This window comes from Oratosquilla oratoria, chromosome 19, assembly GCF_046742065.1.
Source record: "Oratosquilla oratoria isolate Oo_2021 chromosome 19, ASM4674206v1, whole genome shotgun sequence".
Classification (NCBI taxonomy): domain Eukaryota; kingdom Metazoa; phylum Arthropoda; class Malacostraca; order Stomatopoda; family Squillidae; genus Oratosquilla; species Oratosquilla oratoria.
Genome location: NC_134795.1, coordinates 9,755,757 through 9,783,274, shown reverse-complemented (window position 1 = coordinate 9,783,274; position 27,518 = coordinate 9,755,757). Strand labels below are relative to the sequence as shown.

At 40.5% G+C, this 27,518-nt stretch overlaps 1 protein-coding gene across 1 annotated transcript; it reads right to left on the bottom strand.

The window, feature by feature from the left end:
* Nucleotides 1–18,044: 18,044 nt before the first annotated feature.
* LOC143035545 (uncharacterized) lies at nucleotides 18,045–19,046 on the bottom strand. Its single transcript, XM_076202412.1, has 2 exons — nucleotides 18,938–19,046; nucleotides 18,045–18,538 (listed from the first exon to the last, which is right to left on the bottom strand). The coding sequence occupies exons 1-2, from the start codon at nucleotides 19,044–19,046 to the stop codon at nucleotides 18,045–18,047; spliced, it is 603 nt and encodes a 200-aa protein (XP_076058527.1).
* Nucleotides 19,047–27,518: the final 8,472 nt, after the last annotated feature.

The window sequence follows — 27,518 nt, the reverse complement described above, 5'->3', positions numbered from 1 at the left end:
TCTTCAAAAATACTATAGAAGTTTTGTTGTTCTGGAGGTCTATTCACTGTGCCGACAAGGAAGGGCTTTGCCTTTGGTAAAAGGATTTTGACATAGAGGACCTCAAACATCTCATTGTTCAGATCATTGCGGATGTCGAATGTGAAATCACTGTGTATGTACATGGATACACCTTTACCATGATAATTACTGTCCCTACAGATACAGCTGTATCCAGGAATGCCCATATCCCTATCTGTAACTGTTTTGTCCAGCCATGTCTCTATGAAACCTAACACAACAGTGTATGTATCGCAAGCAAGTTTATGGAGGTCAGCTATTCTTGGGACGAAACAACACATGTTGAGATGGAGACTATGAAGACCATGCTTTCTGAGGCACCCAAAATCGTCGTAGATGGTGTCATTGCTGCCAAGCAACTCATTGCATATAGTGTCTTTATTTCTGAGCAGCTTGTCAGGTTCACCATCCTCAGGCACCAACTGTGGTAGACTTGCCAGGCATCAAGGACAAGTGAACATTAACTCTACATTGGCATCATACTCCGCCCTGTTTACATCACTGCACCACAAATGAATCCATTGAGGACAGAGGTCACATTCAATGGCATGGCTGTTAGATCTGATATCCTTTTTGCATACAACCCATAGAAAATTGAATGGGCCTGGGTTGGGGTTTAAATCTCCTCCCAGAATCAAAGTTACTATTGACAGATATTTAACATTATTCAGAGTGAGCCTCAATTGTTTACACTTCTGCCCTGACTGTGGTTTTGTTGTTATGGGCAAAAAAAGTGTATCCACAATAGTTCTAATACTGAAATGATCTCTGTTATTGAAGTTCATAACTGAGTCAAACTCATAGGGCTGCCTTCCCACTGATTCACTCCACTGAACCTCCGATGACAGGTTATTGTATTGGGTGACTGTTCTATGTATGTGTATCGTTATCAGACACTATAGAACAGCTATGTGTACTGTAGTCATCTTGAGTGATTCATGGATGAGAGGGAAATTAAGATAAAGAAAAATAATCAGAAAATAAGAATAGAAAGATGAATAAGAAAGTAGGAGAGGGATAGTAGGGAGGCTTGGGAGATGTGATGAAACCTGTGGCTTAGTTGTCCATTTGACTGCCTGACTGGGGAGGTGGGTTGGGGGGGAGGGGGAGGTGTTTTATGACCTTCCAACACTAGCAGCCTTGTTGTAAACAAAATGAGGGGAACATGGAACTAACCCATTCCTTCGATTCTCACCTTGCACTTTTTCAAATTTCTTTTTCAAATGTAGTCACGATGCAGCTACCTATTACATCTGTACACGTTGCATACATGATTTACTCCAAATTACAGTTTCCTGTCCCCTGCCTCTAATTTGATGGTATTGTAAAAATTCTTTGGTTTCTTGAGATTGTAACAGCTTGAGAGAAATCCTTGCAGTTATATGAATAAAGTACATCAATTTTTAACATGTGATTTAGTGAGTCACAAATTATAGTACATGTACTAAAAGGCCCTTTCCTCCACATATGGGTTGGAGAAGGCTTAGTTTGAAGCATAACCCTCACTACACCCATCTAAAAATCCATCCATTGTCCCTTAGCTCTTTGCAGATGAAAGGTCATCCCTGTCCCACACCCACTGCTTGGGGGTTAGGCTTTCCTTACTATGAATCTTGTTTCAAGGTTTTGCAGCCCTCTCTATCATATATCCTACCTAAGAAGAGGGAAAATGGACTCAAGATCTCAAAACAGGAAGGTAAACCAACTGCTGTCCCACCATCCCCAAGTGCCCTCTCTAACAGTAAGGAACAGACCAAGTCTGACTGTATATTCAATTACCATTGCTCTCATTAACAAGACTTTTCCAACAAATAACCATAAGTCCTCTGGAGAAGGTACATGATGGTAGGGGCAAGAGCAAACCTGTTCAAAAAACAACTTTTTCATATGTTACTGTACTTTTTCCCATGCTTTTTGACCTGAAAAAAAAATCACATCCTTTTTTATCTAGGATGTATGGAACCATTGTCACATGGAGGCTGAATTTTTTTTACTATCTAACCAAAAGGGCCAATTATAAGACATTTCCAAGGATATTTTGTTATATAATTTTTTATCTATCCAATATAGAGCAACAAATTAGGTACCAAATGAAAGAATAAAATCTACTTTACATATAACAACCATTAGAATTGATGAATTTTTCCCAAGAATTTTAAAAGTTATGAAATTGTTGAAAATCCTAACTTTTTTGCTAACCTGGAGACATGGTTTTTGTATGGATATTTTAATTTTAAATGGATTTAGACCAAAACTTGTACATAGTTTCAACATTTAATTTCATATTTACAGAAACCTGTGAATTATGTTGGGCAATACTGAACAGTACAAAACCAAGGCCAGCACAGAAACTTGATCCAAATCCAGAAAACTATCCACAAGATACTTCACAATGGCATTAAACAAGGAACTATGAGGATGCACAGTTGATGTCTCAGAACCTCCACCTGCAGTCCACAAGCAAGCATCAAGTCGGCTGTCCACCAGATCTCTCACTGAAACCTTCCTGGTCGGACACTCTTCAGCTTGCATCAGTAGTTCCCAGCTTCCCACCAACAGACAAGCATTCCAGTACTTCCTTTATCTCCAAAGTTTACCAGAAAATACAGGGAAACCTATGGTTCAAGACCTTGCTTATGAAATAGTTGAAGCTATCATCCCATTCTGGCAGATGGCAAGGATCAAGACAATGACCAGACAGAACTACATGAAGCTTTTTGTGAAACTTCATGACAAACACAGAGTACTGATGACCCTGGAGGAAAGAGGAATGCATTTGTCTTGGAATTGGACAGCCTGTTCAACATAGGAGCTCCAGATGCTGTCCTGAATATAAAGAGCAACAGACTGTTATCCAGGTAGAAGAAAGATGAGGACATCAGGTTCTACCAGTGCCAGAGGACCAAGAGAAAAGGTCACATGTTGATTCATGACAAGATCCCAGCGACAAGTAGGCCAGACTGAGAGGCAAGAACATGGTAATCATACTTTCATACTTTTACTAATCATACTTTTGAATATCACAACAAGTTGGAAGTTTTACATGCTTACCACATTTTATTATTTTGAAGTTTTACATGCTTACCACATTGTATTATTTTGCAGCTGCAGTAGAACAAGAGGCAGTTACTACACTAATAAGACCAAAACTCGAGTAAGCAGCAATATTATGGACACTCAGTACCAAAAAGAATATAAAAAAATTAGAATACAAAGAGCAACAACAAAACTGGCACCAATTCTTTCCAAAATGACATATGAACAAAGACTGTCCAAGTTAGAATTACCAACTCAGGAACAAAGATGGAAAGAGGAGACCTACTAACTATCTATAAGAATGATTTATTGAAATGGGATAATGGGAAAACAAGAGGACATGAAAAGAAACTCAAAGATAATTACAGAAGAGATCTGAAAAAAATAGCTTCCCACACAGTGATAGATACTTGGAACAAATTAGACAAAGAAACAGTGTGTGCAAACACTATTCAAGATTTTAAGAAGAAACTTGATGCTGAAAGATACAAAGATGGATCACCACAAGCATAGCTTCCTTCCCGTATAATACAATTAAGTACAACTAGGTAAATACCTGGGGTGATTCTAGTGACAGTGATGCTAACACAGGGGATATGGATTACCAGCAGCCTTGTCCTAGATGTTCTTACCATGAAGACACTGTGACTTTGACATTCCCCAGGAGAGTCATGGAATGTGATACCATCTGCAATACAGCTGATCATCTTGGCTTGTCTGGCAATTAAGTTACTGCCCTAGTTTCTGCCACCTTGAAAGCTGGTGGGGCTGATCTGGACAAATTAATAATTTCTAGATAAAAAATATGTAACAGGTACAACAGCCAGAGCTACATTGTGGAGTTCGGCGAGGACCCTCCCCAGCTTGCTGCTCTATACTGGGATGGGAAGATGCTCTGAGATATCCTGGGTAGTGAACCTTGGACTACCACAGAGACGTTATCTGTGCTCGTGTCTGGACCACCTGCCTATCCTAAAGGGAAGTTACTGAGAGTACCTGTCATCAACAGCTCAACAGACATGTTTTTGCTGATAATTCCTCCTAGGTCCTTTTCCGAGCTTACTTTTTTAACTTCCTTTGTACCAATTTTATATTGTCCCAATATTCCATTTTTACTTTTCCAAACTCCATTATACAACATTTCATTTCACTTGCCACTTGTGACTCCATTTACAGAAGCGTGGGAGTAGGTACTTGCCTATGACTTGGCTAGATCCCTTATAAGGAGGGAAAACCTCTTGGTATATAGAAAATTTTGAAATGGGGAATGTTGACCAATTGGATGCACAGAGGAGAGCAACAGAGTTCAGGGTTATTATCAAAATAGAGAATTAGTGGTATCATCTTAGAAGAAGTCTGGGAAGGAAAACATACACACACACACACACTTTCGTCAAATTCATGGCGTGGATTGGAACTCCAGAAAAAAAAGCATTTTTCGTGGATCTCAACGACGAAGAAGTACCTTATTGTATTTGTAGGGAAAGGGAAAACTCGTGGTGTAGTAAAAAGGTAATGAAAGGGGAGAAGGGGAGGGATTACTGAGGGAAATGGAAGAAAATGAGGAGGTAGACGAATGGGCTCCCCCTGACAGCAGAAAAAATGTAAACAAAAGGTCAGCTGATGACACTGGGGAAATAAAAAATATCAGTAAAAGCATTAAGGTTAGAAATATAGATAAGAGCAGCACAATGGAAGGTGAAAATAATAATTTCCAGGGATTTAATGAGGGGGGGGGAGAATACCAACCTCCTCCGATTAGCAAGACTAGAGGAAAAACTTGAAAAAAATTACCGAACATTGGGAAAATAGGTTCGGTAACGTAGCAAAGATTGCGCAGAGAGTTGAAAAATTGGGAGAACTAGAGAAGGTGAACAAAAACTTAACTAAAGAAATAGAAGATTTAAAAAGACAGTTAAAAGAAGTAAAAGAGGAGAATGAGGAATTAAAGAGGAATAATAAAGACAATAAAGAGGCCATAGCAAAGGAAGCACAGGGTTGGAAAAAAATCCAAGAAAACAGTAGAGTTGCATTTACTGACATAATTAAACAGCAAATGAAAGAACAAACTGAAGACTCAGTTATTAAAGTGATGAGACAGAAGGAGAATATAGTAAGAGACTTAGCAGACAAAAAGAAATGTATAATTATATTAGGAATGGAAGAGAAATATAACCCAAATAGAACCACAAGAATGAATGAGGAAAAAGTAAGCAGTTTACTAGAATTAGTTCAGGAAGATGAACCTGAAATCATGAAACAAATTGAAGAGATGTACAGACTCGGAAAGTATAGTACAGATAAGACCAGACCAATTAAGATAAATTCAGGTCACAAACGATGGCAGATAATATCTTAGCAAAAACAGGGAAACTAGCAGCAAGTGAACAATATAAAAAGGTATGGATAAAAAGAGAAATGAATAAAGAGGAAAGAGAGGAGGAAAAAAGAAAAGACATGAAGCTAAGGAAAAAAACGAGAACAGAACAGAGTCAGAAAAAGATAAATTCTATTGGAGAGTAGTGAATATGAAAGTAAGGAAATACAACATACAAGAGAAAAACAAAAGGGAAACAGAAAATACAATGGAAGTGGCAGAAAACTAAAAGTGTCTTATACAAACATAGATGGATTAATAACAGGAATGAGCTGAATGATTATCTGAAGGAAAAAGAACCGGACATAATGGGAATTGTAGAAACGAAATTAAAAGGTCCACTACCACCCAACAGTGTAGGCAATGATGCATATAATTATTGGATTAGAAACAGAGAGACAAAACAAGGGGGTGGAGTTATGTTCCTAAGAAGGATATGAATGTGAGGTGTGTCACATATGGAAAGAATATAGTAGAGATGATTATGATCGAAGTGGAAGACAGAGATAAGAAGAGCAGAAAGTTTGTGATAAATTATGTGCCTCCAAAAACAGCCTCGTGGGAAGAGAGTGAACATATAAGTATATTAGAAAACACAACGATAACATTAAATAAGATAATGGAAGATGGAGGAATAGTTATGATGGGCGACTTTAATTGCAAAGAAGTCTGCTGGGGAAATGTTCTACTCGAGATGATTGTTGACCATACAATGACACAGTGGATACAGGAGAACACTAGGTATAGAAATGAAGAAGAAACATCGAGACTAGACCTAATAATCACATCTGAACCTAGAATAGTGGAAAAGATTGAATATAAAACACCAATAAGTAAAAGTGACCACATATTGATTGAACTGGAACTAAATGAGGAAAAATACATGAAAAGAAATGAACAATACAGAAAGGGAAGAATGTATGAAAAAACAAACTTTGATAAAATAAGAGAATTCTTTCAAAAAGAAAACTGGGAAGGAATATACAAAGAAGAAACAACAGTTGAAGAGAAATGGAATATTTAAAAATAATAATAATTATAAAAAAAGGAGTGGAAATGTATGTCTCAAGACAAAAACAAGAAAAAGAATATGTAAAGTACTGGTACAGCAAAAGTTGTAGGGAGTTAAAAGACAAAAGAAATAAAGCTTGGACCAAATGTACGAAAGACAAAAGACCTGAAAAATGGAAAATATATACTAGTTATAGAAATGAATATGTACAAGTGTGCAGAGAGGAAAAGAGAAAATATGAAAAAGATGTCATAGAAAAATGTAAAGATCAACCAAAATTATTTTACAGATTTGTAAACAACAAACTGAAAAACAAAAAAGATTTGGAGAAATTAAGACAAGGAGGAGTTGAATACACAGAGGAAATAGAAATGGCACAACCTGAAGAGATCGAATGGAAAGATAAAGTTCCCCTATGAAAGAAATAGAAGTAACAAAGAATGAAATAATGAAACACTTGGGTAATCTTGATGTCAGAAAATCGCATGGACCAGATGAAATAGCAAACTGGATTTTGAAAGAATGCAGGAATGAACTGGCAGACAAAATACATAGCATAATTAAACAGTTCCTTGAAAGAAGGAAAAGTTCCAGAAGATTGGAAAAAAGCAAATATAGTACCTATATATAAAGGGGGAAATAAAGAAGACCCTACCAACTATAGACCAGTCTCTCTAACAAGCACGATAGCAAAAATTTGTGAAAGAATTGTCAAAGGTAGATGGGTAAAATATTTAGAAAAAAACAAAAAAAAAACAATGTGCTAAATCCAAGACAATTTGGTTTCAGACAAGGACAATCATGCATCACCAATTTAATATGTTTCTATTCAAGGCTAATAAATATAATACAAGAAAGAGATGGATGGGCTGATTGTGCATTTCTAGACCTAAAAAAAGCTTTTGACAAAGTACCACATAAGAAGTTGCTTAAGAAATTAGAAACCGAAGGAGGAATACAGGGCAAACTGCTTAAATGGATGGAAGACTTTTTGCAAGGAAGAAAAATGAGAGTAGTGAAAAGAGACAAACACTCAAATTGGGATGAAGTAATAAGTGGTGTTCCACAAGGAACAGTTTTGGCCCCAATAATGTTTGCTATATATATTAATGATATGGATGAAGAAATTGAAAGTTATATGAGCTTTGCAGATGATGCAAAACTATGAAAAAAAAAAGTGAACACGGAAGAAGATTGTGAATCACTACAGAGTGATCTAAATAAAGTCTGGGAATGGAGTAGCAAGTGGGAGATGGAGTTCAATACTAAAAAGTGTAGTATAATGGAATTTGGATAAAGCAAAAACAGAATAACAGGATCATATAAATTAGGAGACAAAAGTATAAAAAAAGTAGAAAATGAGAAGGACCTGGGAGTCAGTGTTATGAATAATATGTCACCTGAGAAACATATAAGATTTTTGGTGAAACTTATAATCTAATAAGAACAATCAAAGTTGCATTTACATACCTGGATGAAGAAATGGTGAAGAAAATACTAATCACTCTGGTAAGACCAAGATTGGAATATGCAGCAACGATGTGGTCAACAAATACAAAAAAATGTATAACAAAACTCGAAAGAATACAAAGAGCAATTACAAAATTGGCACCCACACTCAAAACTATCATATGAAGAGAGACTAGCAAAACTTGAGCTACAGACACTAGAGCAAAGAAGAGAGAGAGGAGATTTGATAGCTATTTACAGAATCATGAAAGGCATAGAAATTATTGATCGAGAGGATCTAATAAAATGGGATGATAAAAATACAAGAGGACACGGAAAGGAAATCAAGAAAGATAGCTATAGAAGAGATCTGAAAAAGAACAGCTTTCCTCACAGAGTAATAGAGAGTTGGAACAAGTTAGATGAGAAAGTAGTGTGTGCAAAAACAATACATGAATTTAAAAATAGTTTAGATAAAATGAGATATGAAGACGGGACCCCACGAGCATAGCTCCCCTTCCCGTAAAATACAACTAGGTAAATATATATATATATATTTTTTTTTTTTTTTTTTTTTTTTACTCAAGATAAAAAAAAAATTATTTCAGAAAGTGTTTGTTTACATTACCAAGTGTTGTTTTTACCTTACAACAGACTTTAAGGTCATTGAGGAAACATAAAATTGATGAATCCAAATTGAGGAAGGACTGGAGGGGAAATGGGCATTTTCAGCATTACTCTGGATAGAAAACAAAAAAATGTGGTTTCAGATGTTTGTTTATATCTATGGATAAAAAGAAAAGTGATTTCAGAAAGTGTTTACCAAGTGATGTTTTTACATTACAAATGGCTACTTTTGAAGGATTTCAACATATGTATGTAATCTTATCAGGAAAAACCAGGATGAAACAAAGGCCAATATAAGAGGATGTTTCAGCCTTCAAAGTTACAAGAATTTATTATTGGAGGTAAGTGAATTTGCAACCAAATTGAAATTGTTGAGAAGTTAACTGTCCTCCCATGGATCTAAGTTCTATGACATGGAACAAAAGCATGAACAAAACAAAGGCACAAACCTGGCTCAGAAAGCAGAAGTTGGTCAAATCAAATGAGAATAAGATCAATGGTGTGTTGGATGTTTGAGAAGGATATTTATCTAGTCAAAAAGATGCAGTAAACTTTCAAGAAATCATGGAGCAGCAATGAAGAGAATATGTTATGCTGGATGAGGGAGTAATGGAGGCTATTAAAAAAAATAATCTCTTCGGGTGAGGGAAATTATCTCTTATGATTATGGGAAAATGGCAAAATTGTCACATTCCTCTTTGCACCCTAGGTTGCCATCTACAGTTATCAGGTGTCAGATTTTCAGAGAGGAACTGTGAACATTATGTAGATGTATACAATAATATTTTAGTCTACTGGATCTGGTATTGTTGGCAATGGAGTCTATATCTCCTCTTATTTTATTTATATGAGTTGCATTCTTTGATTACACAGGACAAATTTTTTGAAAGTTTCAGTTGTATGAGATTGCTATTACTATTTTTGACCTGCTGATTTCGAACATGGAAACAATTTTGTTCTGTAACCTCTAGTTTTCATGCAATTTGAGGGATCACATTTTAGCCTTTTGCAGCCAAATAAATTACACATGGTATCAATAGGGATACAGTCAGACCTCGCCAAACACGAGTGTTAAGTTCTTTAGGCATCGTGCAGAAGGAAATTCTTGTTGGGCAAATAACAGGTCTTATGGGAAAATTTATTAGGTTCCCAGACCCTTCCCAGACATTGGTGCACAATACAACCAGGCAGGCTATTCAAATTGTGCTATTGTGAATCATGGTCATGTTCAGCAAATGCTGGGATATCTTCTCTATTCATGTAAATGTGAAATTTCATGCACAGTGAAGTCATGTTGGGCGAGGTCTGATAGTATATATTTTTGTTTGTTTTTTCTTTCAGATTTGATCATGGCTACAAGGAGATGTCAACATGTGAAAAACTGATGCTTTCTGCTATATTTGTGGATACTTCACACTTATTTGTCAGAGGCATACTATTTTCTTTTTAAGTCTAAATTTGTCAAATTCAAACCCATTACTGTGAGTGCTGCCCTGTTGTCTTTCTATGATGACCTTGTCTGCATCACCCTTGTTAAAGCCCTTGACCCATTTGAATGCCTCTATTAGATCACCTCCACACACTACATCTTTCCTGAGAGTGTAAGTTAAAATGCTTAAGCCTGTCAACATTATGTAAATTTCTCAGTCTGTGGATCATTTTGGTCATTCTCCTCTGTACTGATTCTTATGAATTCATATCCACTCTATTGAACAGAGACCAAAACTGTGCCACATAAGCAAAGATGGGTTTGACTGTCACCAGATAGAGTTTGATAACTACATCTGCTTTTTTGTTTGTAGCATGTCCTAGCAATAAATCATAATGCCCTGTTAGCTTCATTCCTGGCGCTAAAGCACTGTTTCCTGGATTTAAGATCAGGACTCTTTAACACTCCCAAGTCTTTCTCATATTCTGTTCTCCCTAAAAAGGTGTTATCTAAGCTATACCTTAACAATTTATTAAGATCTTCCTGCAGTATCCCGCCGTCTTCCCCTGACCCAATATGGCATCCTATTTTTGTGTTGTCCGCAGACTTACTAACATTACTAATATTATCATTGTTCAAATCGTTTATATATATATATAATGAACCTGCTAGATCAACAGCTCCAGATTTCTGTGAAACAGACACATCCACAGGACATCCAAATGGCATTGGCGAGGGCCATGGAGATTGAGATGTTCTTGCGGGTCGCCAGTGGTTTGCAGGCACCTGTGCTTCCTCACCAAGAAGTCAAGGCTTGTTAGGCAGAGGTGAAGAAGACCACCAAGGCACAGAGATCTACCCCTGAGAGATTCAACTGCTTGCCAACAAGTCAAGACACAAGCGAGAAACCCTATTGGGCTGGGAATGGGTCCCAAGACCCAGCTGTCGTCCCCAAGGCCCCATACAGAGTAAGTTGTCGTAGCACCACTATATTGGCTGCTCAGGCAGATGGTACCATGGATGGGAAACCAAATAGGATGACCATAGAGACAGGAGTAGAGAACATTATTGTCAAGATGGACTTGGTGAATACTAGGGCGTTTCCAGCCACCCAACAGGAGCTCTGTAGTGTTACTGGGCACAGTGTGCTGCTCAAGGGGCTAATACAGGCTGGTAGTGGCATGGGCAGTGTAAAGAAAAACCTGCCACCATATGTGGCTATTACAAAGGAGCCTTGTCTTTTGGGCCTGGATTATCTGATGGGAAGTGAGGTAGTCATCAACTTTGGGAGTAGGAAGCTGAAAGTGCACAGTGAAGTAGTGCCCTTGATCCTCCCTGATTACGTAGAGCAGGTAAATGAACCACAGTTAGTGGACCTCCAGGACAGAGACAGAGTTCAGTGCATACTGTCAAAACCAGGCAAGACGGCAGGAGTCCACAGAAGCTGAGGAGAGCAGCTACAGCCGACAAGTGATGTGAGGGGTGGACAGACTGACAAAACAGGGAGAACTGGGAAGGAGTTACTGGAACATCTGAAGGATCTAGCATAGAGGAGCTTCATATGCCTGACCAAGGGAGAGACTGAGTTGTTGTGTCATCTCTTGTCCTAGTTCTTGGACATGTTCAGCAGCAGAGAAATGGATATTGGCCATATGTCTTTGGTGCATCACACAATAAAAGCCAACAACAGCCTGCTGACCAAGTCTAATAAGCAGTTCATTGAAAGAAGGAAAAGTTCCAGAAGATTGGAAAAGAGCAAATATAGTACCAATATATAAAGGGGGAAACAAAGAAGACCCTACTAACTATAGACTGGTCTCTCTTACAAGTATGATAGCAAAAATTTGTGAAAGAATTATCAAAAATAGATGGGTAAGGCATTTGGAAAAAAACAACATACTGGTACTAAGTCCAAGGCAATTTGGATTTAGACAAGGACAATCATGCATCTCAAACTTAATGTGCTTCTATTCAAGGCTAATAGATGTAATACAAGAAAGAGATGGATGGGCTGATTGTGTATTTCTAGACCTGAAAAAAAGCTTTTGATAAGGTGCCACATAAGAAATTGCTAAAGAAATTAGAAACTGTAGGAGGAATACAGGGCAAACTGCTGAAGTGGATGGAAGACTTCTTGCATTAAAGAAAAATGAGAGTGGTTATAAGAGACACTCTAATTGGGATGAAGTGATTAGTGGAGTTCCACAAGGAACAACTCTGGCCCCAATAATGTTTGCTATATATATATCAATGATATGGATAAAGGAATTGAAAGTTATATGAGCTTTTGGATGATACAAAATTGTTGAAAAAAGCTAACACTGTAGAAGATAGTCACTACAGAGTGATCTCAATAAAGTATGGGAATGGAGTAGGAAGTGGGAGATGGAATTCAGTTTTAAGAAGTGTAGTATGATGGAATTTGGTAAAAAGCAAAAAGAGAACAGTGGGATCATATAAATTGGGAGAGGAGGAAATTGAAAATGTAGAAAATGAGAAGGACCTGGGAGTCATTATTATGAATAATATGTCCCCTGAGAAACATATAAAAAAAAAATTGGAGAAACTTACAATTTAATAAGAACAATCAAAGTAGCATTTACATACCTGGAAGAAGGAATGGTGAAGAAAATACTGGTCACTTTGATAAGACCAAGACTGGAGTATGCAGCGACGACGTGGTCACCAAGTACAATATATATATATATATATATATATATATATATATATATATATATATATATATAACAAAAATTGAAAGAATACAAAGAGCAATTATAAAATTGGCACCAACACTCTCAGAACTATCATATGAAGAGAGACTAGCAAAACTTGAGCTACAGACATTGGAGCAAAGAAGAGAGAGACTTGATAACTATAGAATCATGAGAGGTATAGAAACTATTGATAGAGAGGATATAATAAAATGGGATAGTAGAGATACAAGAGTACATGGAATCAAATCAAGAAAGACAATTATAGAAGAGACCTAAAAAAGGACAGCTTTCCCCACAAGGTAAAAGACATTTGGAACAAGTTAGATGAAATTGTGTTGTGTGCAAAAACGATACACGAATTTAAAAACATTCTGGATACAACGAGATATGAAGACGGGACACCATGAGCATAGCTTTCCTTCCCATAAAATACTAGGTACACACACACACACACACACATATATATGCATATATATATGTACAATACTGAATGGGTCCCAGTGATTAGAGATTCATTTTAACAACCACAATGCACTTTAATTCTAAGCCATCAACATCGGGAGACCCAGTGGAGGCCACATGCAAAAAATTGAAATGCGGTACTGCCGAAGACTGAAAACTCAGCATTCACATGACAAGTGCCACAGTAACTTACCAACTACGCTATCAAGAGAAAGTGCATTGTGGTTGTTGATATATATATATACATACATATAAATATATATATATATAAGTATATATGAACATATATATATATATACATATATATATATATATATATATATTATATATTATATATATATATATATATTTTTTTTTTCAAGTGTTTTTCTTTGCCTCTCAGTTCGTATAAAAAGACAATTATACAACCCCTTGAGCTCATGGTGATTCTCATCTACGAACAGTTACTTATAGAAGGAGAAAGGATACAGATTTTGTTTTTTCGTTTACCATATATTTCTAAACTTATTGTACATTATGTGAACACAATGACTACCCAAGTTCACCACTGGTGGCCACATACCATACATCAGCTTACGCTGACAATCCCAGACTTCCAAGGGGTGACCTAAATTTCACTATAATCACAATAGATACGGAACAATGGCACGAAGGGACACAGCACCCCTCAGACACAGACAACGTATTACGACTTATCCAAAGTATTCAACACTACACATTCAGCTCTTTTACTACGTGACCTTAGGTACCCCACTAACACAGACTGGAAGGGTTAACAAAATTAATAGAATCACACTGCAGAAATAAAAGCACAAATACGCGGCGAAAGGAAAAATGTTTGGTTTCAGGCTATCGACTGTGGACTCTGACCACGTCTTGGGCAGGCGACCCGATCCAGACATTACCTCACTGCCTGGCGTACGACGCGAATTGCATATGCCCGAACACCAAACTACGTAATACAAATACAGGCTTGCATAACCTAATATCGCCTTCGTAACACTATCCCTTTCCGTCAAACAGCAGCTCCGACTGTTTACAAACAGAACTAATAACGATGATAGAAAACCCAACTTAACACAAATGTCCCGAAATCCCTGAATAGTGGAAGGAGGGGGTGGTTGAGGCACATGAGAATTCTCATACACTGGGAAGTTGGTGAAGAGGGATAACTGCAGTTTGAAGCCGAAGTCCAGGAAATTTGGGGCGCCGGCTGAGACCACGCACGTTCCCTTCAAATCGAGCGTGCAGTTTCGATTTCGAAGGGCCAGAGAATTTTTTTTTTTCAAAAGAGGGGAGTAAATTCATGTAAATCACAATCCTTGGGCTAATTAAACAGAACATACTACACCGATTTTAATATGATTCAAGATATCCCCACCATCAGTTGCATGCGATAGATTCAACAAGTTTTATCTTCAACATCATGGGCATTATTTTACAGTAATTCACCTATCAGCTAACTGGGCAAGATACGTATGTATTTGATTGGTCATTTCCTACCTGTCTAGGCCTGCGCGCTCTAAGACCTAGCTAAATATAAAGATAAGACCTCTGATTATTCTCTCATATAATAGTGCACCGACTGAAGACGTCTTCAAATGAGTGGATGCTCTCAGTTGAACAGGATGCTGTTGATATTCGTGGATCCATGCGTCGCATAGGGGCAGCGGGAACCATACTGTCCTTAGTCGATAGTACTGAACACGTGGTAGGGGAGGGGAATCGCACCCAAGTATTCCATTTCCCCGATTTCGTCTATCTTTCCGCTTCATATCCTATCTAATAGTTTGTTTTCTAAGATCCATATATTGAATCACTGGAGTGGGTTTGGCAATGAACCCCGACTGAACTTGTAGATTCTGATTTCGGGGCACGTCACGAAGCACAGTTCGAGGCACGTTACGAAGCACATTTCTTGTTTCAGTAAGTTTCCGAGACACTGTAGACACGAATCACTGCAACGTGATTGGCGATGGCCAACGATGAGAATAATATGTTCATGTTGATTTATTTACTTTTGAGGAGGCGAGGTCCTCAGACGTGTTTTTTCTCGAGAATGAGGCATCAAGCATGAGGACATACACTGTTTTCCGGTGTGCACTTTTCCAATTGTTAAATTGCGAGAGGCATGCGACGCAACGTCTGGGCAGGAGTTGAGGCATTTCTAATAGTTTTGTGAGGTAGTTATTACATATACATACATATACCAAGGCTTTTTCCCCCTTACAAGGGGGGTAGCCAAAAAGAAAAAGGCATAAAATCATTCCCACCCATTCCATCCCTGAATACACTCCACACCCCTCCACCCTCCCTCCCATCTTAGCACCTCCTGAGGTAGTTACTAGTTACAAGAAAGGGACACATGATCCTAACTAGCCTAATTAAAACTAGCCTAGACGAGAAGTGGCAAGCGCGCAGAGGGGTGCTGACCCTCCAACCGAAACAAATGAGAAACAAAATCAAATAGTAATACATAGGTAAAATATACCAATCCTAATCACAAAGTACTCGTACAATGATACAAAATTGTAATATGGTGAATTAGTTAAACTGGGAAGTTGAGACATTTCAATCTTAACATTGTAAAATCTCTGATAACTTCGATCATGAGCATATGAAGATGTAGTGACGTGATGCATCCTACGACCCGTCACACACTGATCAAAGAAATCTTCAAGTTCCTGTAGTTGGCAAGCGTAGTTCGCAAGGGTGTCCCTGTCAGCCAGCGGTCAGCCAATCAGGAACTTTGAAAGCTCCTCACGTTCTCGCCAGCCTCCCTTAAAAGGGCGTTTCGCCGAGATAAGCAGAACAGTACCGACCAGACTGACCAGCGCACAAACTACATCTCGTCCAGTCTTCTAGCTGTCCCATCGAGCCTCGCCGTCATCATCTGCTACCGCCTCGCTGACTTTAGGCTCCACGTCCAGCTACAACCATAAGCTCCACTAAGCTGTGGCCTTAGTCCGAGCTTCACATATATTTCTCATGTGACACTTCTAGTGTCGCACCTTGTGGCTAATTACCAAAAGAAAGAGATAAGATATTTTGTGTTGATTTTCATTTGTCCTGCCGTTGTTCCGAACTAAAACTACTACAAAGACATCTTGGAAAGCGAATGGGGGGAGACTCGTGAGTAAATAGAATATACTTAAATCGATAAGGCACTAACCAATTTGCGCTAAACTCTCACAACAGTTGATGGGGAAAAGGGGGAGGGAAAATACCAAGAAGTAGTTACTAGAGGGCTCGAGACTTCCAGCGATTCCATAGAGCGAAGAAAACGTAATAGCCGAAAGGCTGAAAAAGAGACGAAAGAAAATAGGAAGCACTAGGCAGTGTGTCACAACGCCAGTTATGACGATAAATACATTAACCAATCGTAACTGAAAAATATTTAAAAATAGATAAATTAATAATAACAAAAATAACAATGAATAAGTAAAAACAAAACATTAAATTTTTGGGAAAAATGCTAGCAATTGCCTCCTCCATCGGCCTCCGTCAGTCATGACCGACCATAGGTAAATATGTCCGTTAGTTTTCCAGACTGCTTAGCTTGAGCAGCGCCTCACATGAATTTATAGACCGATGCGAGTGACGGTTACAGTCGCATCTGTATTACCTAGTTGTATTTTACGGGACGAAAGCTATACTCGTGGTGTCCGGTTTTATATCTCTCCGCATCTAGTTTTTTCTAAATCTTGTCTATTTTTGGCACTCACTGTTTCCCCGTTTAGTTTGTTCTAGACATCAATCACTCTGTGTGGGAAGCTATTCTTTTTCAAATCTCTTGTGTAACTGTCCTTCTTTAGCTTCTTCTCATGTCCTCTTGTTTCTCTTCTGTCCCATTTTAATAAGTCGTCTCCATCAAGAACTTCCATCCCTTTCATAATTCTGTAAATAATCAGCAAATCACCTTTTTCTCTTCTCTGTCCAAGTATTGATAGATGTAATTTATCCAAGCGTTGTTCGTATGTCAAAGCTGAGAATGTAGGTCCCTTTTGTCGCTGCTCTTTGAATTCTTTCTAATTTCCTTATTTATTTCGTACTAGGTGCCCATGGTGTCGCAGCATACTCCAGTTTAGATTTTATCAGTGTAATCAGTATTTTCTTTACCATTTCTTCATCCATGTAGTTGAAGGGCACTTTCATTGATCTTTATAAATTAAAAGTATCTCCAACTAGTTTATTGGCATGTTTCTCAAGTGTCAAGTCACTTGAGATAACCATTCCCAGGTCCCTCTCTGAGTCGACTTTTTTTTACTTAGTACCAATTTTATATTGACCCGATATTCTATTTTTCTTTTTCCAAATTCCATTATACCGCATTTCTTAATGTTAAAGTTCACTTCATACTTCTGACTCCATTCTCATGTTTTCTCTAGGTCTTCTTGTAGAGATCTGCAGTCTTCTTCTGTGCTAACTCTCTTAAGTAATTTGGCATCGTCAGCAAAAAAGTTCATGTAACACTTCACTCCCTCATTCATATCGTTTATATATATGGCAAACATTAAAGGAGCCAATACAGAGCCTTGCGGGACGCCACTTATCATATCTTCCCAGGTCGAGCTTTTGTCTCTTAAGTACCACTCTCATTTTTCTCCCACTGTTGATTCTGGTGTGTTGACTGTCGTTTCCTTTCTGCGAGCTCGTTTTTCTGCTGCCATAGCAGACAACTTCTCTTCACCAGTCAGCAGCTCTTTGTGAAACGTGCTTCTCCAGCTGGTGCGGTCGGCTGCGATGTCCTCCCAGGAGTTGGTGTTAATGTCGAGTGCCTTCATGTCTCTTGTACACATCCTTGTACTTCAGCTGGGGGCGGCCTAAGCTTCTCTGTCCTGTGGCAAGCTCTCCATAGAGGATTTCTTTTGGGATTTAGCCATCTTCCATGCGGCAAACGTAAACTAGCCAGCGCAGCCGACATTGTCTCAGCAAGGTGTACATGATGGAAAGGCCAACGCGTGACAGGACGTCAGTATTAGTCATCTTGTCTTGCCATGAGATACCAAGTATGCGTCGAAGGCTTCTGAGGTGGAAGGAATTGAGCCTTTTCTCCTGGCGGGCATAAGTGGTCCATGTCTTGCTGCCGTATAGAAAGGTGCAGGGGTTGTACACAGCCATCTTCGTCTTCACGGTCAGCTTGGGGTTGGTCCACACTCTTGATATGAGGCGAGCGAGTGTAGTGGCTACCTTCCCAATTCTCTTGTCGATCTCAGCGTCAAGGGAGAGATTATCGGTGATGGTGGATCCAAGGTACGTGATCTGGTGAACAGTATCGAGTTCATAGACATCGATGGTGATGACTGGTGGTGCAGGTGTGTCTTGGCCTAAGACGTTGGTCTTCTTCAGACTGATGGTCAGCGCGAAGTCTGCAGGCCTGGGAGAAGCGGTCTATCAGCAGCTGCAGTTCCCATTGGGTGGGTGTCGCCACTGCTGCGTCATCGGCGAACAGCATGTCTGATGAGGGCTTCACAAACCATTGTTCTCTCTTTTAGACGGGCGAAATTGAAAAGCCTGTCGTCTAATCTGGTCCGCAGGTATATTCCCTCATGCGCTGTGCCGAATGCGTGCATCAGGAAGAGAGCGGAGAAGATCGTAAAGAGAGTTTGGGCGAGCACGCATGCTTGTTTGACCCCGCTGCGAATCTTGAAGAGCTCGGAGATGTTGCCATTGAACTGTATATTCCCCCTCATGTTGGAGTGGAAAGACTCGATTAAACTGTACAGTTTTGGGGGGACAGCCTATCTTTCCGAGATCCTTGAAAATACCATTTCTACTGACAAGGTCGAAGGCCTTGGTAAGATCGATGAATGCAGCGTACTGGGGCGTCCACTGCTCTCTACACTTCTCCTGGGGTTGACGGAGGGAGAAGATCATGTAGACCTTTTAGCTCGGAGGCCACACTGTGATTCCGAGTAGACACGTTGAGCTAACTTCTGAAGTCGGATCAGGAGGACCCGAGCGTAGACTGCCTACGATACTGAGTAGGCCTCTGAAGTTATTGCAGTCGCTTCTCTCGCCCTTGTTCTTGTATAGGGTAACGATCTTGGCATCTCTCATATCCTGCGGCACAGCTCCTTCTCTCCAGCACTGGCGGAGGACTTCGTGAAGAGGCTGCAGTAGGGTAGTCTTGCAGTGCTTGATGAGGTCTGGGGGAATACTGTCGCTGCCTGGTGCCTTTCCTGTTGCCAAACTGTCAATGGCCTTACTGAGTTCATCCACAGTTGGCTCTGCATCGAGTTCTTCCATGATTGGCATGCACTTAATGGTGTCCAGGGCTGTGGGGGCCACAGTGTTCTCTCAGGAGTAGAGGTCGAAATAATGTTCCACCCATCTACCCGTCCACTGATCTTGGTGATGATTTCTCTAGTGACGAATTTGAGGGGGGCCGTCTTGCTCTGCGTTGGTCCCAGTGCCTTCTTGGTGCCATCGTACACCCCTCTGACGTTGCAGTCGCCCGGATCCTCTCACTAAGTATTGGCCAGTACTCGTTGGCGCAGCGCTTGGCAATTTGCTGGACCTCGCTCCTGGCAGCCCTGAGCATCTTTAGGTTCCTCTCAGTGGGTGACCGCTTGTACTCGACTAGTGCGGCGTGATTGGCATCGATAACGGGGATCACCTTTGATGCCATGGCTTCAAACCAGTCGTGTGACTTGGGCGGTTTTCTTCCCGAAGGTAGCCAGGGTGATGCGGTGGATAGTGTTTCGTAGAGTTTCCCACTTCTCTGTGGCGGTGTCTTCGGACTGCGATGCATCATATTCTTTTCAAATGCCTCTGTGCACTTATCTACGAGATCTGACTGGGTCATCTTGCTGACGTCAATCCGTGGGATTCCCGGTTTCTTTGCATGTTGGAACTTGTTGGGTTGCAGCCTGATCCTGCAACATACCAAGGAGTGGTCTGTGTCGCAGTTCGCACTGTGGTAAGATCGTTTGTGGAGAACGTTCTTGATGGTGGCACGCTTAACCAGGATCAAATCCATTTGGTGCCAGGGCTCTGAGCGCTGGTGCCTTCAGGAGACCTTATGTTAAGGCTTTGTCTTGAAGAAGGAGTTGGTGATGCACAGGTTGTGAGTCACAAAACTCGAGTAGTCTCAGTCCGTTCTCGTTCAGTTTTCCAGCTCTAAACGGGCCAAGGCAAAAAGGCCATTAGTCGATGTCTGCACCCACTCTGGCATTGAAGTCACCCAGGAGAACAAGTTGTTCAGTGCTGGAGATGTTACTGATGGTGGATGCGAGGTTCTCGTAGAACTTATCCTCGGCATCCGGAGTGGAGGACAGCGTCGGGGCGTACACACTGACAAGGATAGCGTGGCCTTCGGTGGTGTTAAGGTGGAGGTTTAGGAGTCGCTCGGAGCCGCCGGTGCCTGGTTCTACCATTTTCATCAAACTGTTATTTACTACAAATCCTACTCCAAACTCTCTGGGCTCATCAGAGATCTTCCCTTGCCAGAAAATTGTGTAGCCCCTCTCCTTCAGTGTGCCTGTGTCAGTTAATCGTGTTTCCTGCAGAGTGGCAACGTCGACATTCAGTCTCATGTCTGAATGTCGACGTTTTTCTGGCGTCACTTAAGGTCTTGAGAGAAGCAGGGCATCATTGTCCACACATTCCAACATCCCAGATTTAGAGCTGGTCTCTTGATTTTTTTTTTCTCTTGTTGCCTGGTGCGGTAGTTGACGATCTGCTTGTCCGATTTTCTAATCCCCATGTACCCAACGAAGAAATCAGACCGGGGCGAGACAGCACCTTACTGGTTGGGGCTGCCTAACCTGAGGCGGGCGGTAGCTGTCCAGTGAGACTTGAAGATCTTTCCCACCGTCAGAAGCAATTCCTGGCGCCACACCCTACGCCACTAGAGTGATGGCTTATAACCTGTTTCTGTTGCTTACCGTGTTCTGTCGACACCAAATGAATGGCGAAGCTGGAGTGTCTTCTCCAGGTTGTAGGTGATGGTGTGGTGTGGTGATGTGGACGGATGTAAGCGTGGGCGCTGTAGTATGGAGGACAAGCTGTCGACCATGCAACGTGACCCCTCTCTCCACCTTGATGACGGACCCAAAGGAACAACAGGGCTGCTACAGTTTGGCGCCAACGAGGTCGCAGGAGCTGCCAGAACGAAGTTGAAATCAACGACGAACTACCTTAGGGACTCCGACTCCGGATTTATTAGGGTTTACTCCAGAGTCATTTCCTAAAGAGAATACCTACAAAGCAGCAGAGGTTTGAATCCAGAGTGCACTCTCTTCTAGGTAGGTTGCCGACCAAGGCTAAGGGGCCCTGTCTACCCCAAAACGACAGGAGTATGCTGAATGGCCCAACCTTCAGGCCATTACATAATCGACCAACCATTCGGGCCTTCTCCTTGGCCGCCTAGGTCGCACTGACACATTGTGCAACCGCACCTTCCATTTCCACATCATTGATCGCATCACATCAGTCTCCATTTCACTTTCACTTTAACGAACAACTGCTTCGTCCTCACCAACACTCACAATCACGCCAGAAATGTGAACCATTTTCGCTATCCTGTTCCTGGGAGAAATGCGATATGTGACCGACAAATCTTACAGAACGGTATACGTCCCTTCCCAGGAACTCTAAAGCTTTGGTGACTACTCGTTTCTTACGAGGGTTGTGCTACCACACTTGGTCACCAGGAGAGTACGTGGCTGGCCTTGAACGCTGAAGATAGCTATTGTAGTCATAGAAATATTTTGATGGGGAAGGGGAAATTTTATGTAATGTAGGTTAGTGAAATATTGATTCCACGCTGTGACGCCATCCCTACAGGTTGCCAAGTAGAATGCCAAGCGTCCCCAACACAAAGCAAAGTAGGTTAGAGTTAGTGCAATTGTGGCCTCTGGTTACCACTGGGGTTCCGTGTGAGTATCATACCAAGGTATTATTTTTATTTGTCACTGCCGGCGGACCACATAATAGCCTAATAACCCACAAAAATTCATACCAGTATTTAATTAATACCTTATTTTTCTTATTATCTATTTATACCCCCGAAGTTGTACAGTCGCGTACCAGTGCCTATGTTCTTTGTCAAGCTACCTACCGAATGTTTATCCTACTTGTGTTATATGGTTGTCTGCAATATTGGGTTTCACCCCATAATTTCGTGTCCGAAATAATATAATAAAGAGTAGTTAAAAAAAAAAAAAAAAAAAAATAGAAGTTTGTATCACATTTAAATAAGAACGCGCATATATATATATATATATATATATATATATATATATATATATATATATATATATATTATATATATATATAGATAGATAGATCAGAACATATCCTGGTCAAAATGGCAGTAGGATTAAAATCACCACACTGTAAGAACATACATTTTAACAACAATGAAGAAAAAATAATAGGAAATACAATTACATATAAATACTTTAGGGGGTATCACATGATGTGTATGAGAAGTGGGTATTGAAAACGTGTATATACTGTTGTTTGTCGCGTGGACACTTGGCACCTTCGATACGGAGAATCGAGAGGCATTCATTACCAGTAGTCATTTTTAATTTCGTGAAATAAAAGCAAATTATATCAAACGTATATCATGCCGATGAATTCCATTAAGGAGAATTGGGCATTAAAGGTTGCGCTCGCAGTAAACGTTCTAAATGAGATTTCATTATTTTTTTTTCAAGAACCCGCTTAATTCGCATATGACTTGGGCAGGTACTGGCTGTGTGGTAAAACTTTGGTCTTACGTTCAGAATGACCCGAGTTCAAAGCTTGCGAAAGGCCGGACCTGATTTTTTTTATTATCATTACGTCGTCGCTGTGGTGAGCAATTTGCTCTGTAATAGTTACAACGGCGAAGCGAAATAGCTTAGTTACTGCCTTGCTCTATGGTGTCGTTGGATCTTATAGAAAATGGGCTTCAGGACTGTAGCTGTCAGTTGGTCCTGTCACAACATTGGCGTTGGGACACACAACTTAGTGTTTTCCAATTTTTTGTTTCTTTTCGGTCCTTTAGCCTTTCTGCCTTTCCTTCACTCTGTGAAAGTGTTGGAAGTCTTAAAGCATCCAGTGATTAGCCTAATTTGTATTTTTGCTCCCTTTTCAAGCGAGTTGAAATTTTACGAGTCCCTTTGTGAGAGTTTAACACTAATTTGTTGACAGTGCCTTCATGAGTCTAAGTATCCTCAATTATAGTCTCAAATTATTAATTGCAATTATTTACTATATCATTATTCCTCTACATTTGTATTATACTTAACACCTTTATGCCCATGTATCATAATTTGTTATAATTTGTAGTAATTTCAGAGGGATTAGCCTGTTGAGTGTAGTAGGGAAGGCTTATGGAGAATCTTAATTGAGAGGATTAGGAGAGGAACAGAAGGAGTAATTGGTGAGGAACAGTGTGGATTTAGGACGGGTAGAGGTTGTGTAGATCAGATCTTTGTGGTAAGACAGATATGTGAGAAAGCTATAGGAAAGGGGAAGGATGTTTTTTGGGCTTTTATGGATCTGGAGAAGGCTTATGATAGGGTAGACAGAAAGGCACTGTGGGAGGTTATGCAGATTTATGGGATAGGAGGAAAGCTTTTGGGAGCTGTCAAGAGTTTTTATGTGAGTAGTAGAGCATGTGTTAGGATTGGAAATGGAGAGAGTGAGTGGTTTGAAGTAAAGGTGGGACTTCGTCAAGGATGCGTTATGTCGCCCTGGCTGTTCAACTTATACATGGATGGGGTGGTGCGAGAGGTGAATGCTAGGGTAGTGAGTCAGGGATTGGAGATGGTTAAAGAAAATGGAGAAAAAGTGGGAGGTGAGCCAGCTGTTGTTTGCGGACGACACTGCGCTTGTGGCAGGGTCAGAGGAGGGATTGAGGAAGCTGGTGGCAGAGTTTGGGAGAGTATGTGATAGAAGAAAGCTAAAGATAAATGTGGGTAAAAGTAAGGTGATGAGATGTACAAGGTGGCAGTAGACTGGAAGTGAACATTAAGGGAGAGCGACTGGAGGAAGTGGATAGTTTTAGATACTTGGGTGCAAGTGTAGCAGGAAAAGGTGGAGTGAAGGTGGAGGTAGAATGTAGATTGAGAGAAGCGAGTAAATGCCTTGGTGGTTTAAAGAGTGTAATGAGAAATAGACATTTGGGAATGGATGCGAAGAGGAGACTGTATGAAGGAGTGATTGTGCCAACAGCACTGTATGGGGCAGAAACGTGGAACATAAGAGAAGAAGAGAGAAGGAGTTTGAATGTGTATGAGATGAGGTGTCTGAGAAGTATGGTGGGGGTTACTAGGCTAGATAGAGTGAGAAATGAGGAGGTGAGGAGGAGAACAGGGGTGAAAAAGGAGCTGGGAGATAGGGTTGATGAAAGAATATTAGGATGGTTTGGACACATGGAAAGAATGAGTGAAGAAAGACTAGTAAAAGAGGTATGGAAGGCAGATGTGGAGGGAGTGAACATGAGGGGACGTCCTAGGATGAGGTGGATGGATGGGGTGAAGGGGGCTTTGGGGAAGAGGGGAATGTCTGTTGAGGAAGGAAGGGAGAGGACGGAAGACAGAGGTGAGTGGAGAATGGTTGTATATGGATGATGTTGTGACTGCATGAGGAGGAATGGGCGGGGGGTGGGGGTGGGTAGTATGTGTGAGTAAATTTTGACGCAGCCCGAAGGGATTTCTCCCCGTCCTCTCCTTATATGCAAAGGGGGACGGAGAGGGGGGGTCGCCGATTAAATGAAGCGGCCTTGCTGTGGATGTACTGTGTCTTGCGACACTGCTTCTGACCCAGGGCGGTGGGCAGGGTGCAGGGATGACCCGTCATCCAGGAGGTGCTCAGATGAGAGGAAGGGTGGGAAGGGTGTGGAGTGTATTTAGGGATGGAGTGGGTGGGAGTGTTTTTATGCCTTTCCCTTTTTGGCTACCTCCCCTGGAAGGGGGAAGAAGCCTTGGTATATGTATGTATCATAATTTGTTCTTATCCTTATTGTTTTGTTGGAGAGCCCGTTGGAAGGGTTGGAAGAGGTGGTGATGACGGGAATGGTGGAGGGAAGGAGAGCAAGAGGAAAGCAGAGGGAGAAGTATATGGACGGGCTGATGAGGGCGACGGGAAAACAACTCAAACCAGCACAGATGTTACAAGTAACTAGGGACCGTGAACGGTGGCGCTCCATGGTTGCCGAAGTCCAAGAGGATATGGCACGACGGTAAGGTAAGGTAAGGAGAGCCCGTTGCTCTCCATAGCTTCTCCTGTGCACTTGCCACTTCTTGTTTAGACTAGTTTAAATTAGGTTAGGATGATATGTTCCTCTCCTTCTAACTAGTGATTATTTCACATGACTACTAGAAATGCCTCATCTGCCCCAACATCACACCACATTCTTTCATTAGATTAACGATTAAAAAAACAGCCGCCAAAAACAGCGCATCATTTCCTACCTACACTGCTTCAGGCGTCGCATCGGGCACTACCCACTCTGCCGGCAAAGGAGACACATCCTCAGAAGATGTACTTGTTGAGACTATATGAACACGGCAACCGTATGAAAATTGAATCGAAGATCCAACTATCGACTATTACGAATAATCTTAACGAGTTGGTGTGACGAAATTTGTGTTTGGAATACTTGGAACATCGACTCAGTGTCAATTCTGTGAACGACAAAGTTAAAGTATGAAATTGCGAGGATCCAGTCGCCGACCAATGCCAGCCACGCGTGGATGATTTAACGTGGTCGGTCCACACGCTATCCTGGGCAAAGGATTGTCTATCATCGTGTATCTTCAACATCTCATACGTCTTCGAGTGTTTCCCTACCAAAGGACACCACAAACTTAGTACAGCACTGCTGGGATGAACGACATAGTGTTACGATAAGACTATATTAATAAGATTATAATATTATTATATAAGATAATATAATCTTATATAAGATAAGATTATATCAATAGTTATCATAAGTATTGATATAATTTTAGCTCTAGGTATTAGAGTGCGCAGGTCAGTTAGGAAGGTCATCTCCGACCATGTGTATTATACATTATTTTGGATTCACGCATTATTACGAGTTTTCTAAGAAATGTGTTTGTGAGAAAAATTCTCAATTTATTATATTGTTTCTATGTTTGAATTGTGGAGCCTCCTTAAAGTAAAATAAATGTCAAGTTATTTACACCTCGTGTTTATCACCCCCTCCCCCTTTTTCTGAGAACCAAATTCCTCTAATCTTTCGAAACTACGTGCTTGCAGTGAAAGGGGCAAGTACAGTCCCGACTTGTTCCCGAAGTTCGTGGATCCTGGCTCCCGAGTGAAGCTATCCCCCTTCCCCAATTTGCCAATGTGTGAGAAACTCTCATACCAGTCAATCTTTTTCCTTCCTCCACTGTCCAGGGATTTTGGGACAGGTCCATCTCTGAATATAAGATCTAGGTTACTAGACTTTTAATCAGCGGCGGCGCCAGGAATTTTTAGTTGGGGAGGCTAAGCGGGGGCTGAGCAAATTTTTGGGGGGCTAATAGTGATATGATAATACACATATATTATCCTCATTTCAGAAGGGGAGGGGGTTAATGGTTGGGCTAGCACTGATGGCTGACAAATCTTTAGCCCTGGCAATTAAAAATTCCACTTAATAAAATTATTTCAATGAGTGTTTTAAATTTTCAATTTGCTCATTTCAGTTGGGGGGCTAATGGGGGGGCTGGCCACTTTTTTTTGGGGGGGCTAATGGGGGGGCTGGCCACTGCTTTTAATGATCTGAGTGACAGGGTATTAACGATTTGGTCATAGTTTCGGAGGGAGCTGACTTTAAAGCTCACAATATGCCGAGCCTAAACTTTGTATATATTTAGGTAGTGGAAAATAGAATGCATCCCACAATAAAAATATAACAAAAACATCAAAATTGCTAAAGCTAAGTTACTACTAATGAATTTACAAGAATGTAGATAACTCACAGAAACTGAGGGATTGACTTGAGTTACATATAATCATAATGATAACAAGAAGTTTAGAGAAAATCAAAGAATGGCACTTTATCCATGAGGGAGACGGGTCTATAGGATGGCGAAAAATAAACACGAATATTGGAATTTGCTGCTTTCACCTCTTATACACTTCTTATTATCGAGATCTTTTCTTAAAAACTGGATATTTTCATCAATTTTCTAGCAGTTGTTTTCTACGATTCTCCAACGATGTCATCAAACTAATCGTGATAATTCATTATTGTATTCTAAATGACTAAACACTATAAGTTTTCTAAATACGTCAACACCTTGGTTATACTACTGCTTTTGATAATTTATTTACACATGAATCAATTGCTTCATACATACTTTTTTGAACTTGGGCCCTAACTTTAAACAAAGAAAA

What these genes read in the sequence shown, in the direction of transcription:
- LOC143035545 (XM_076202412.1), bottom strand. Translation starts at nt 19,046, where the DNA reads ATGATCTTCTCCCTCCGTCAACCCCAGGAGAAGTGTAGAGAGCAGTGG. An exon ending in CGACCTTGTCAGTAGAAATG is followed by an intron (nt 18,539 to 18,937) that starts GTATTTTCAAGG and finishes CCAGGCCTGCAG; the next exon opens with ACTTCGCGCTGACCATCAGT.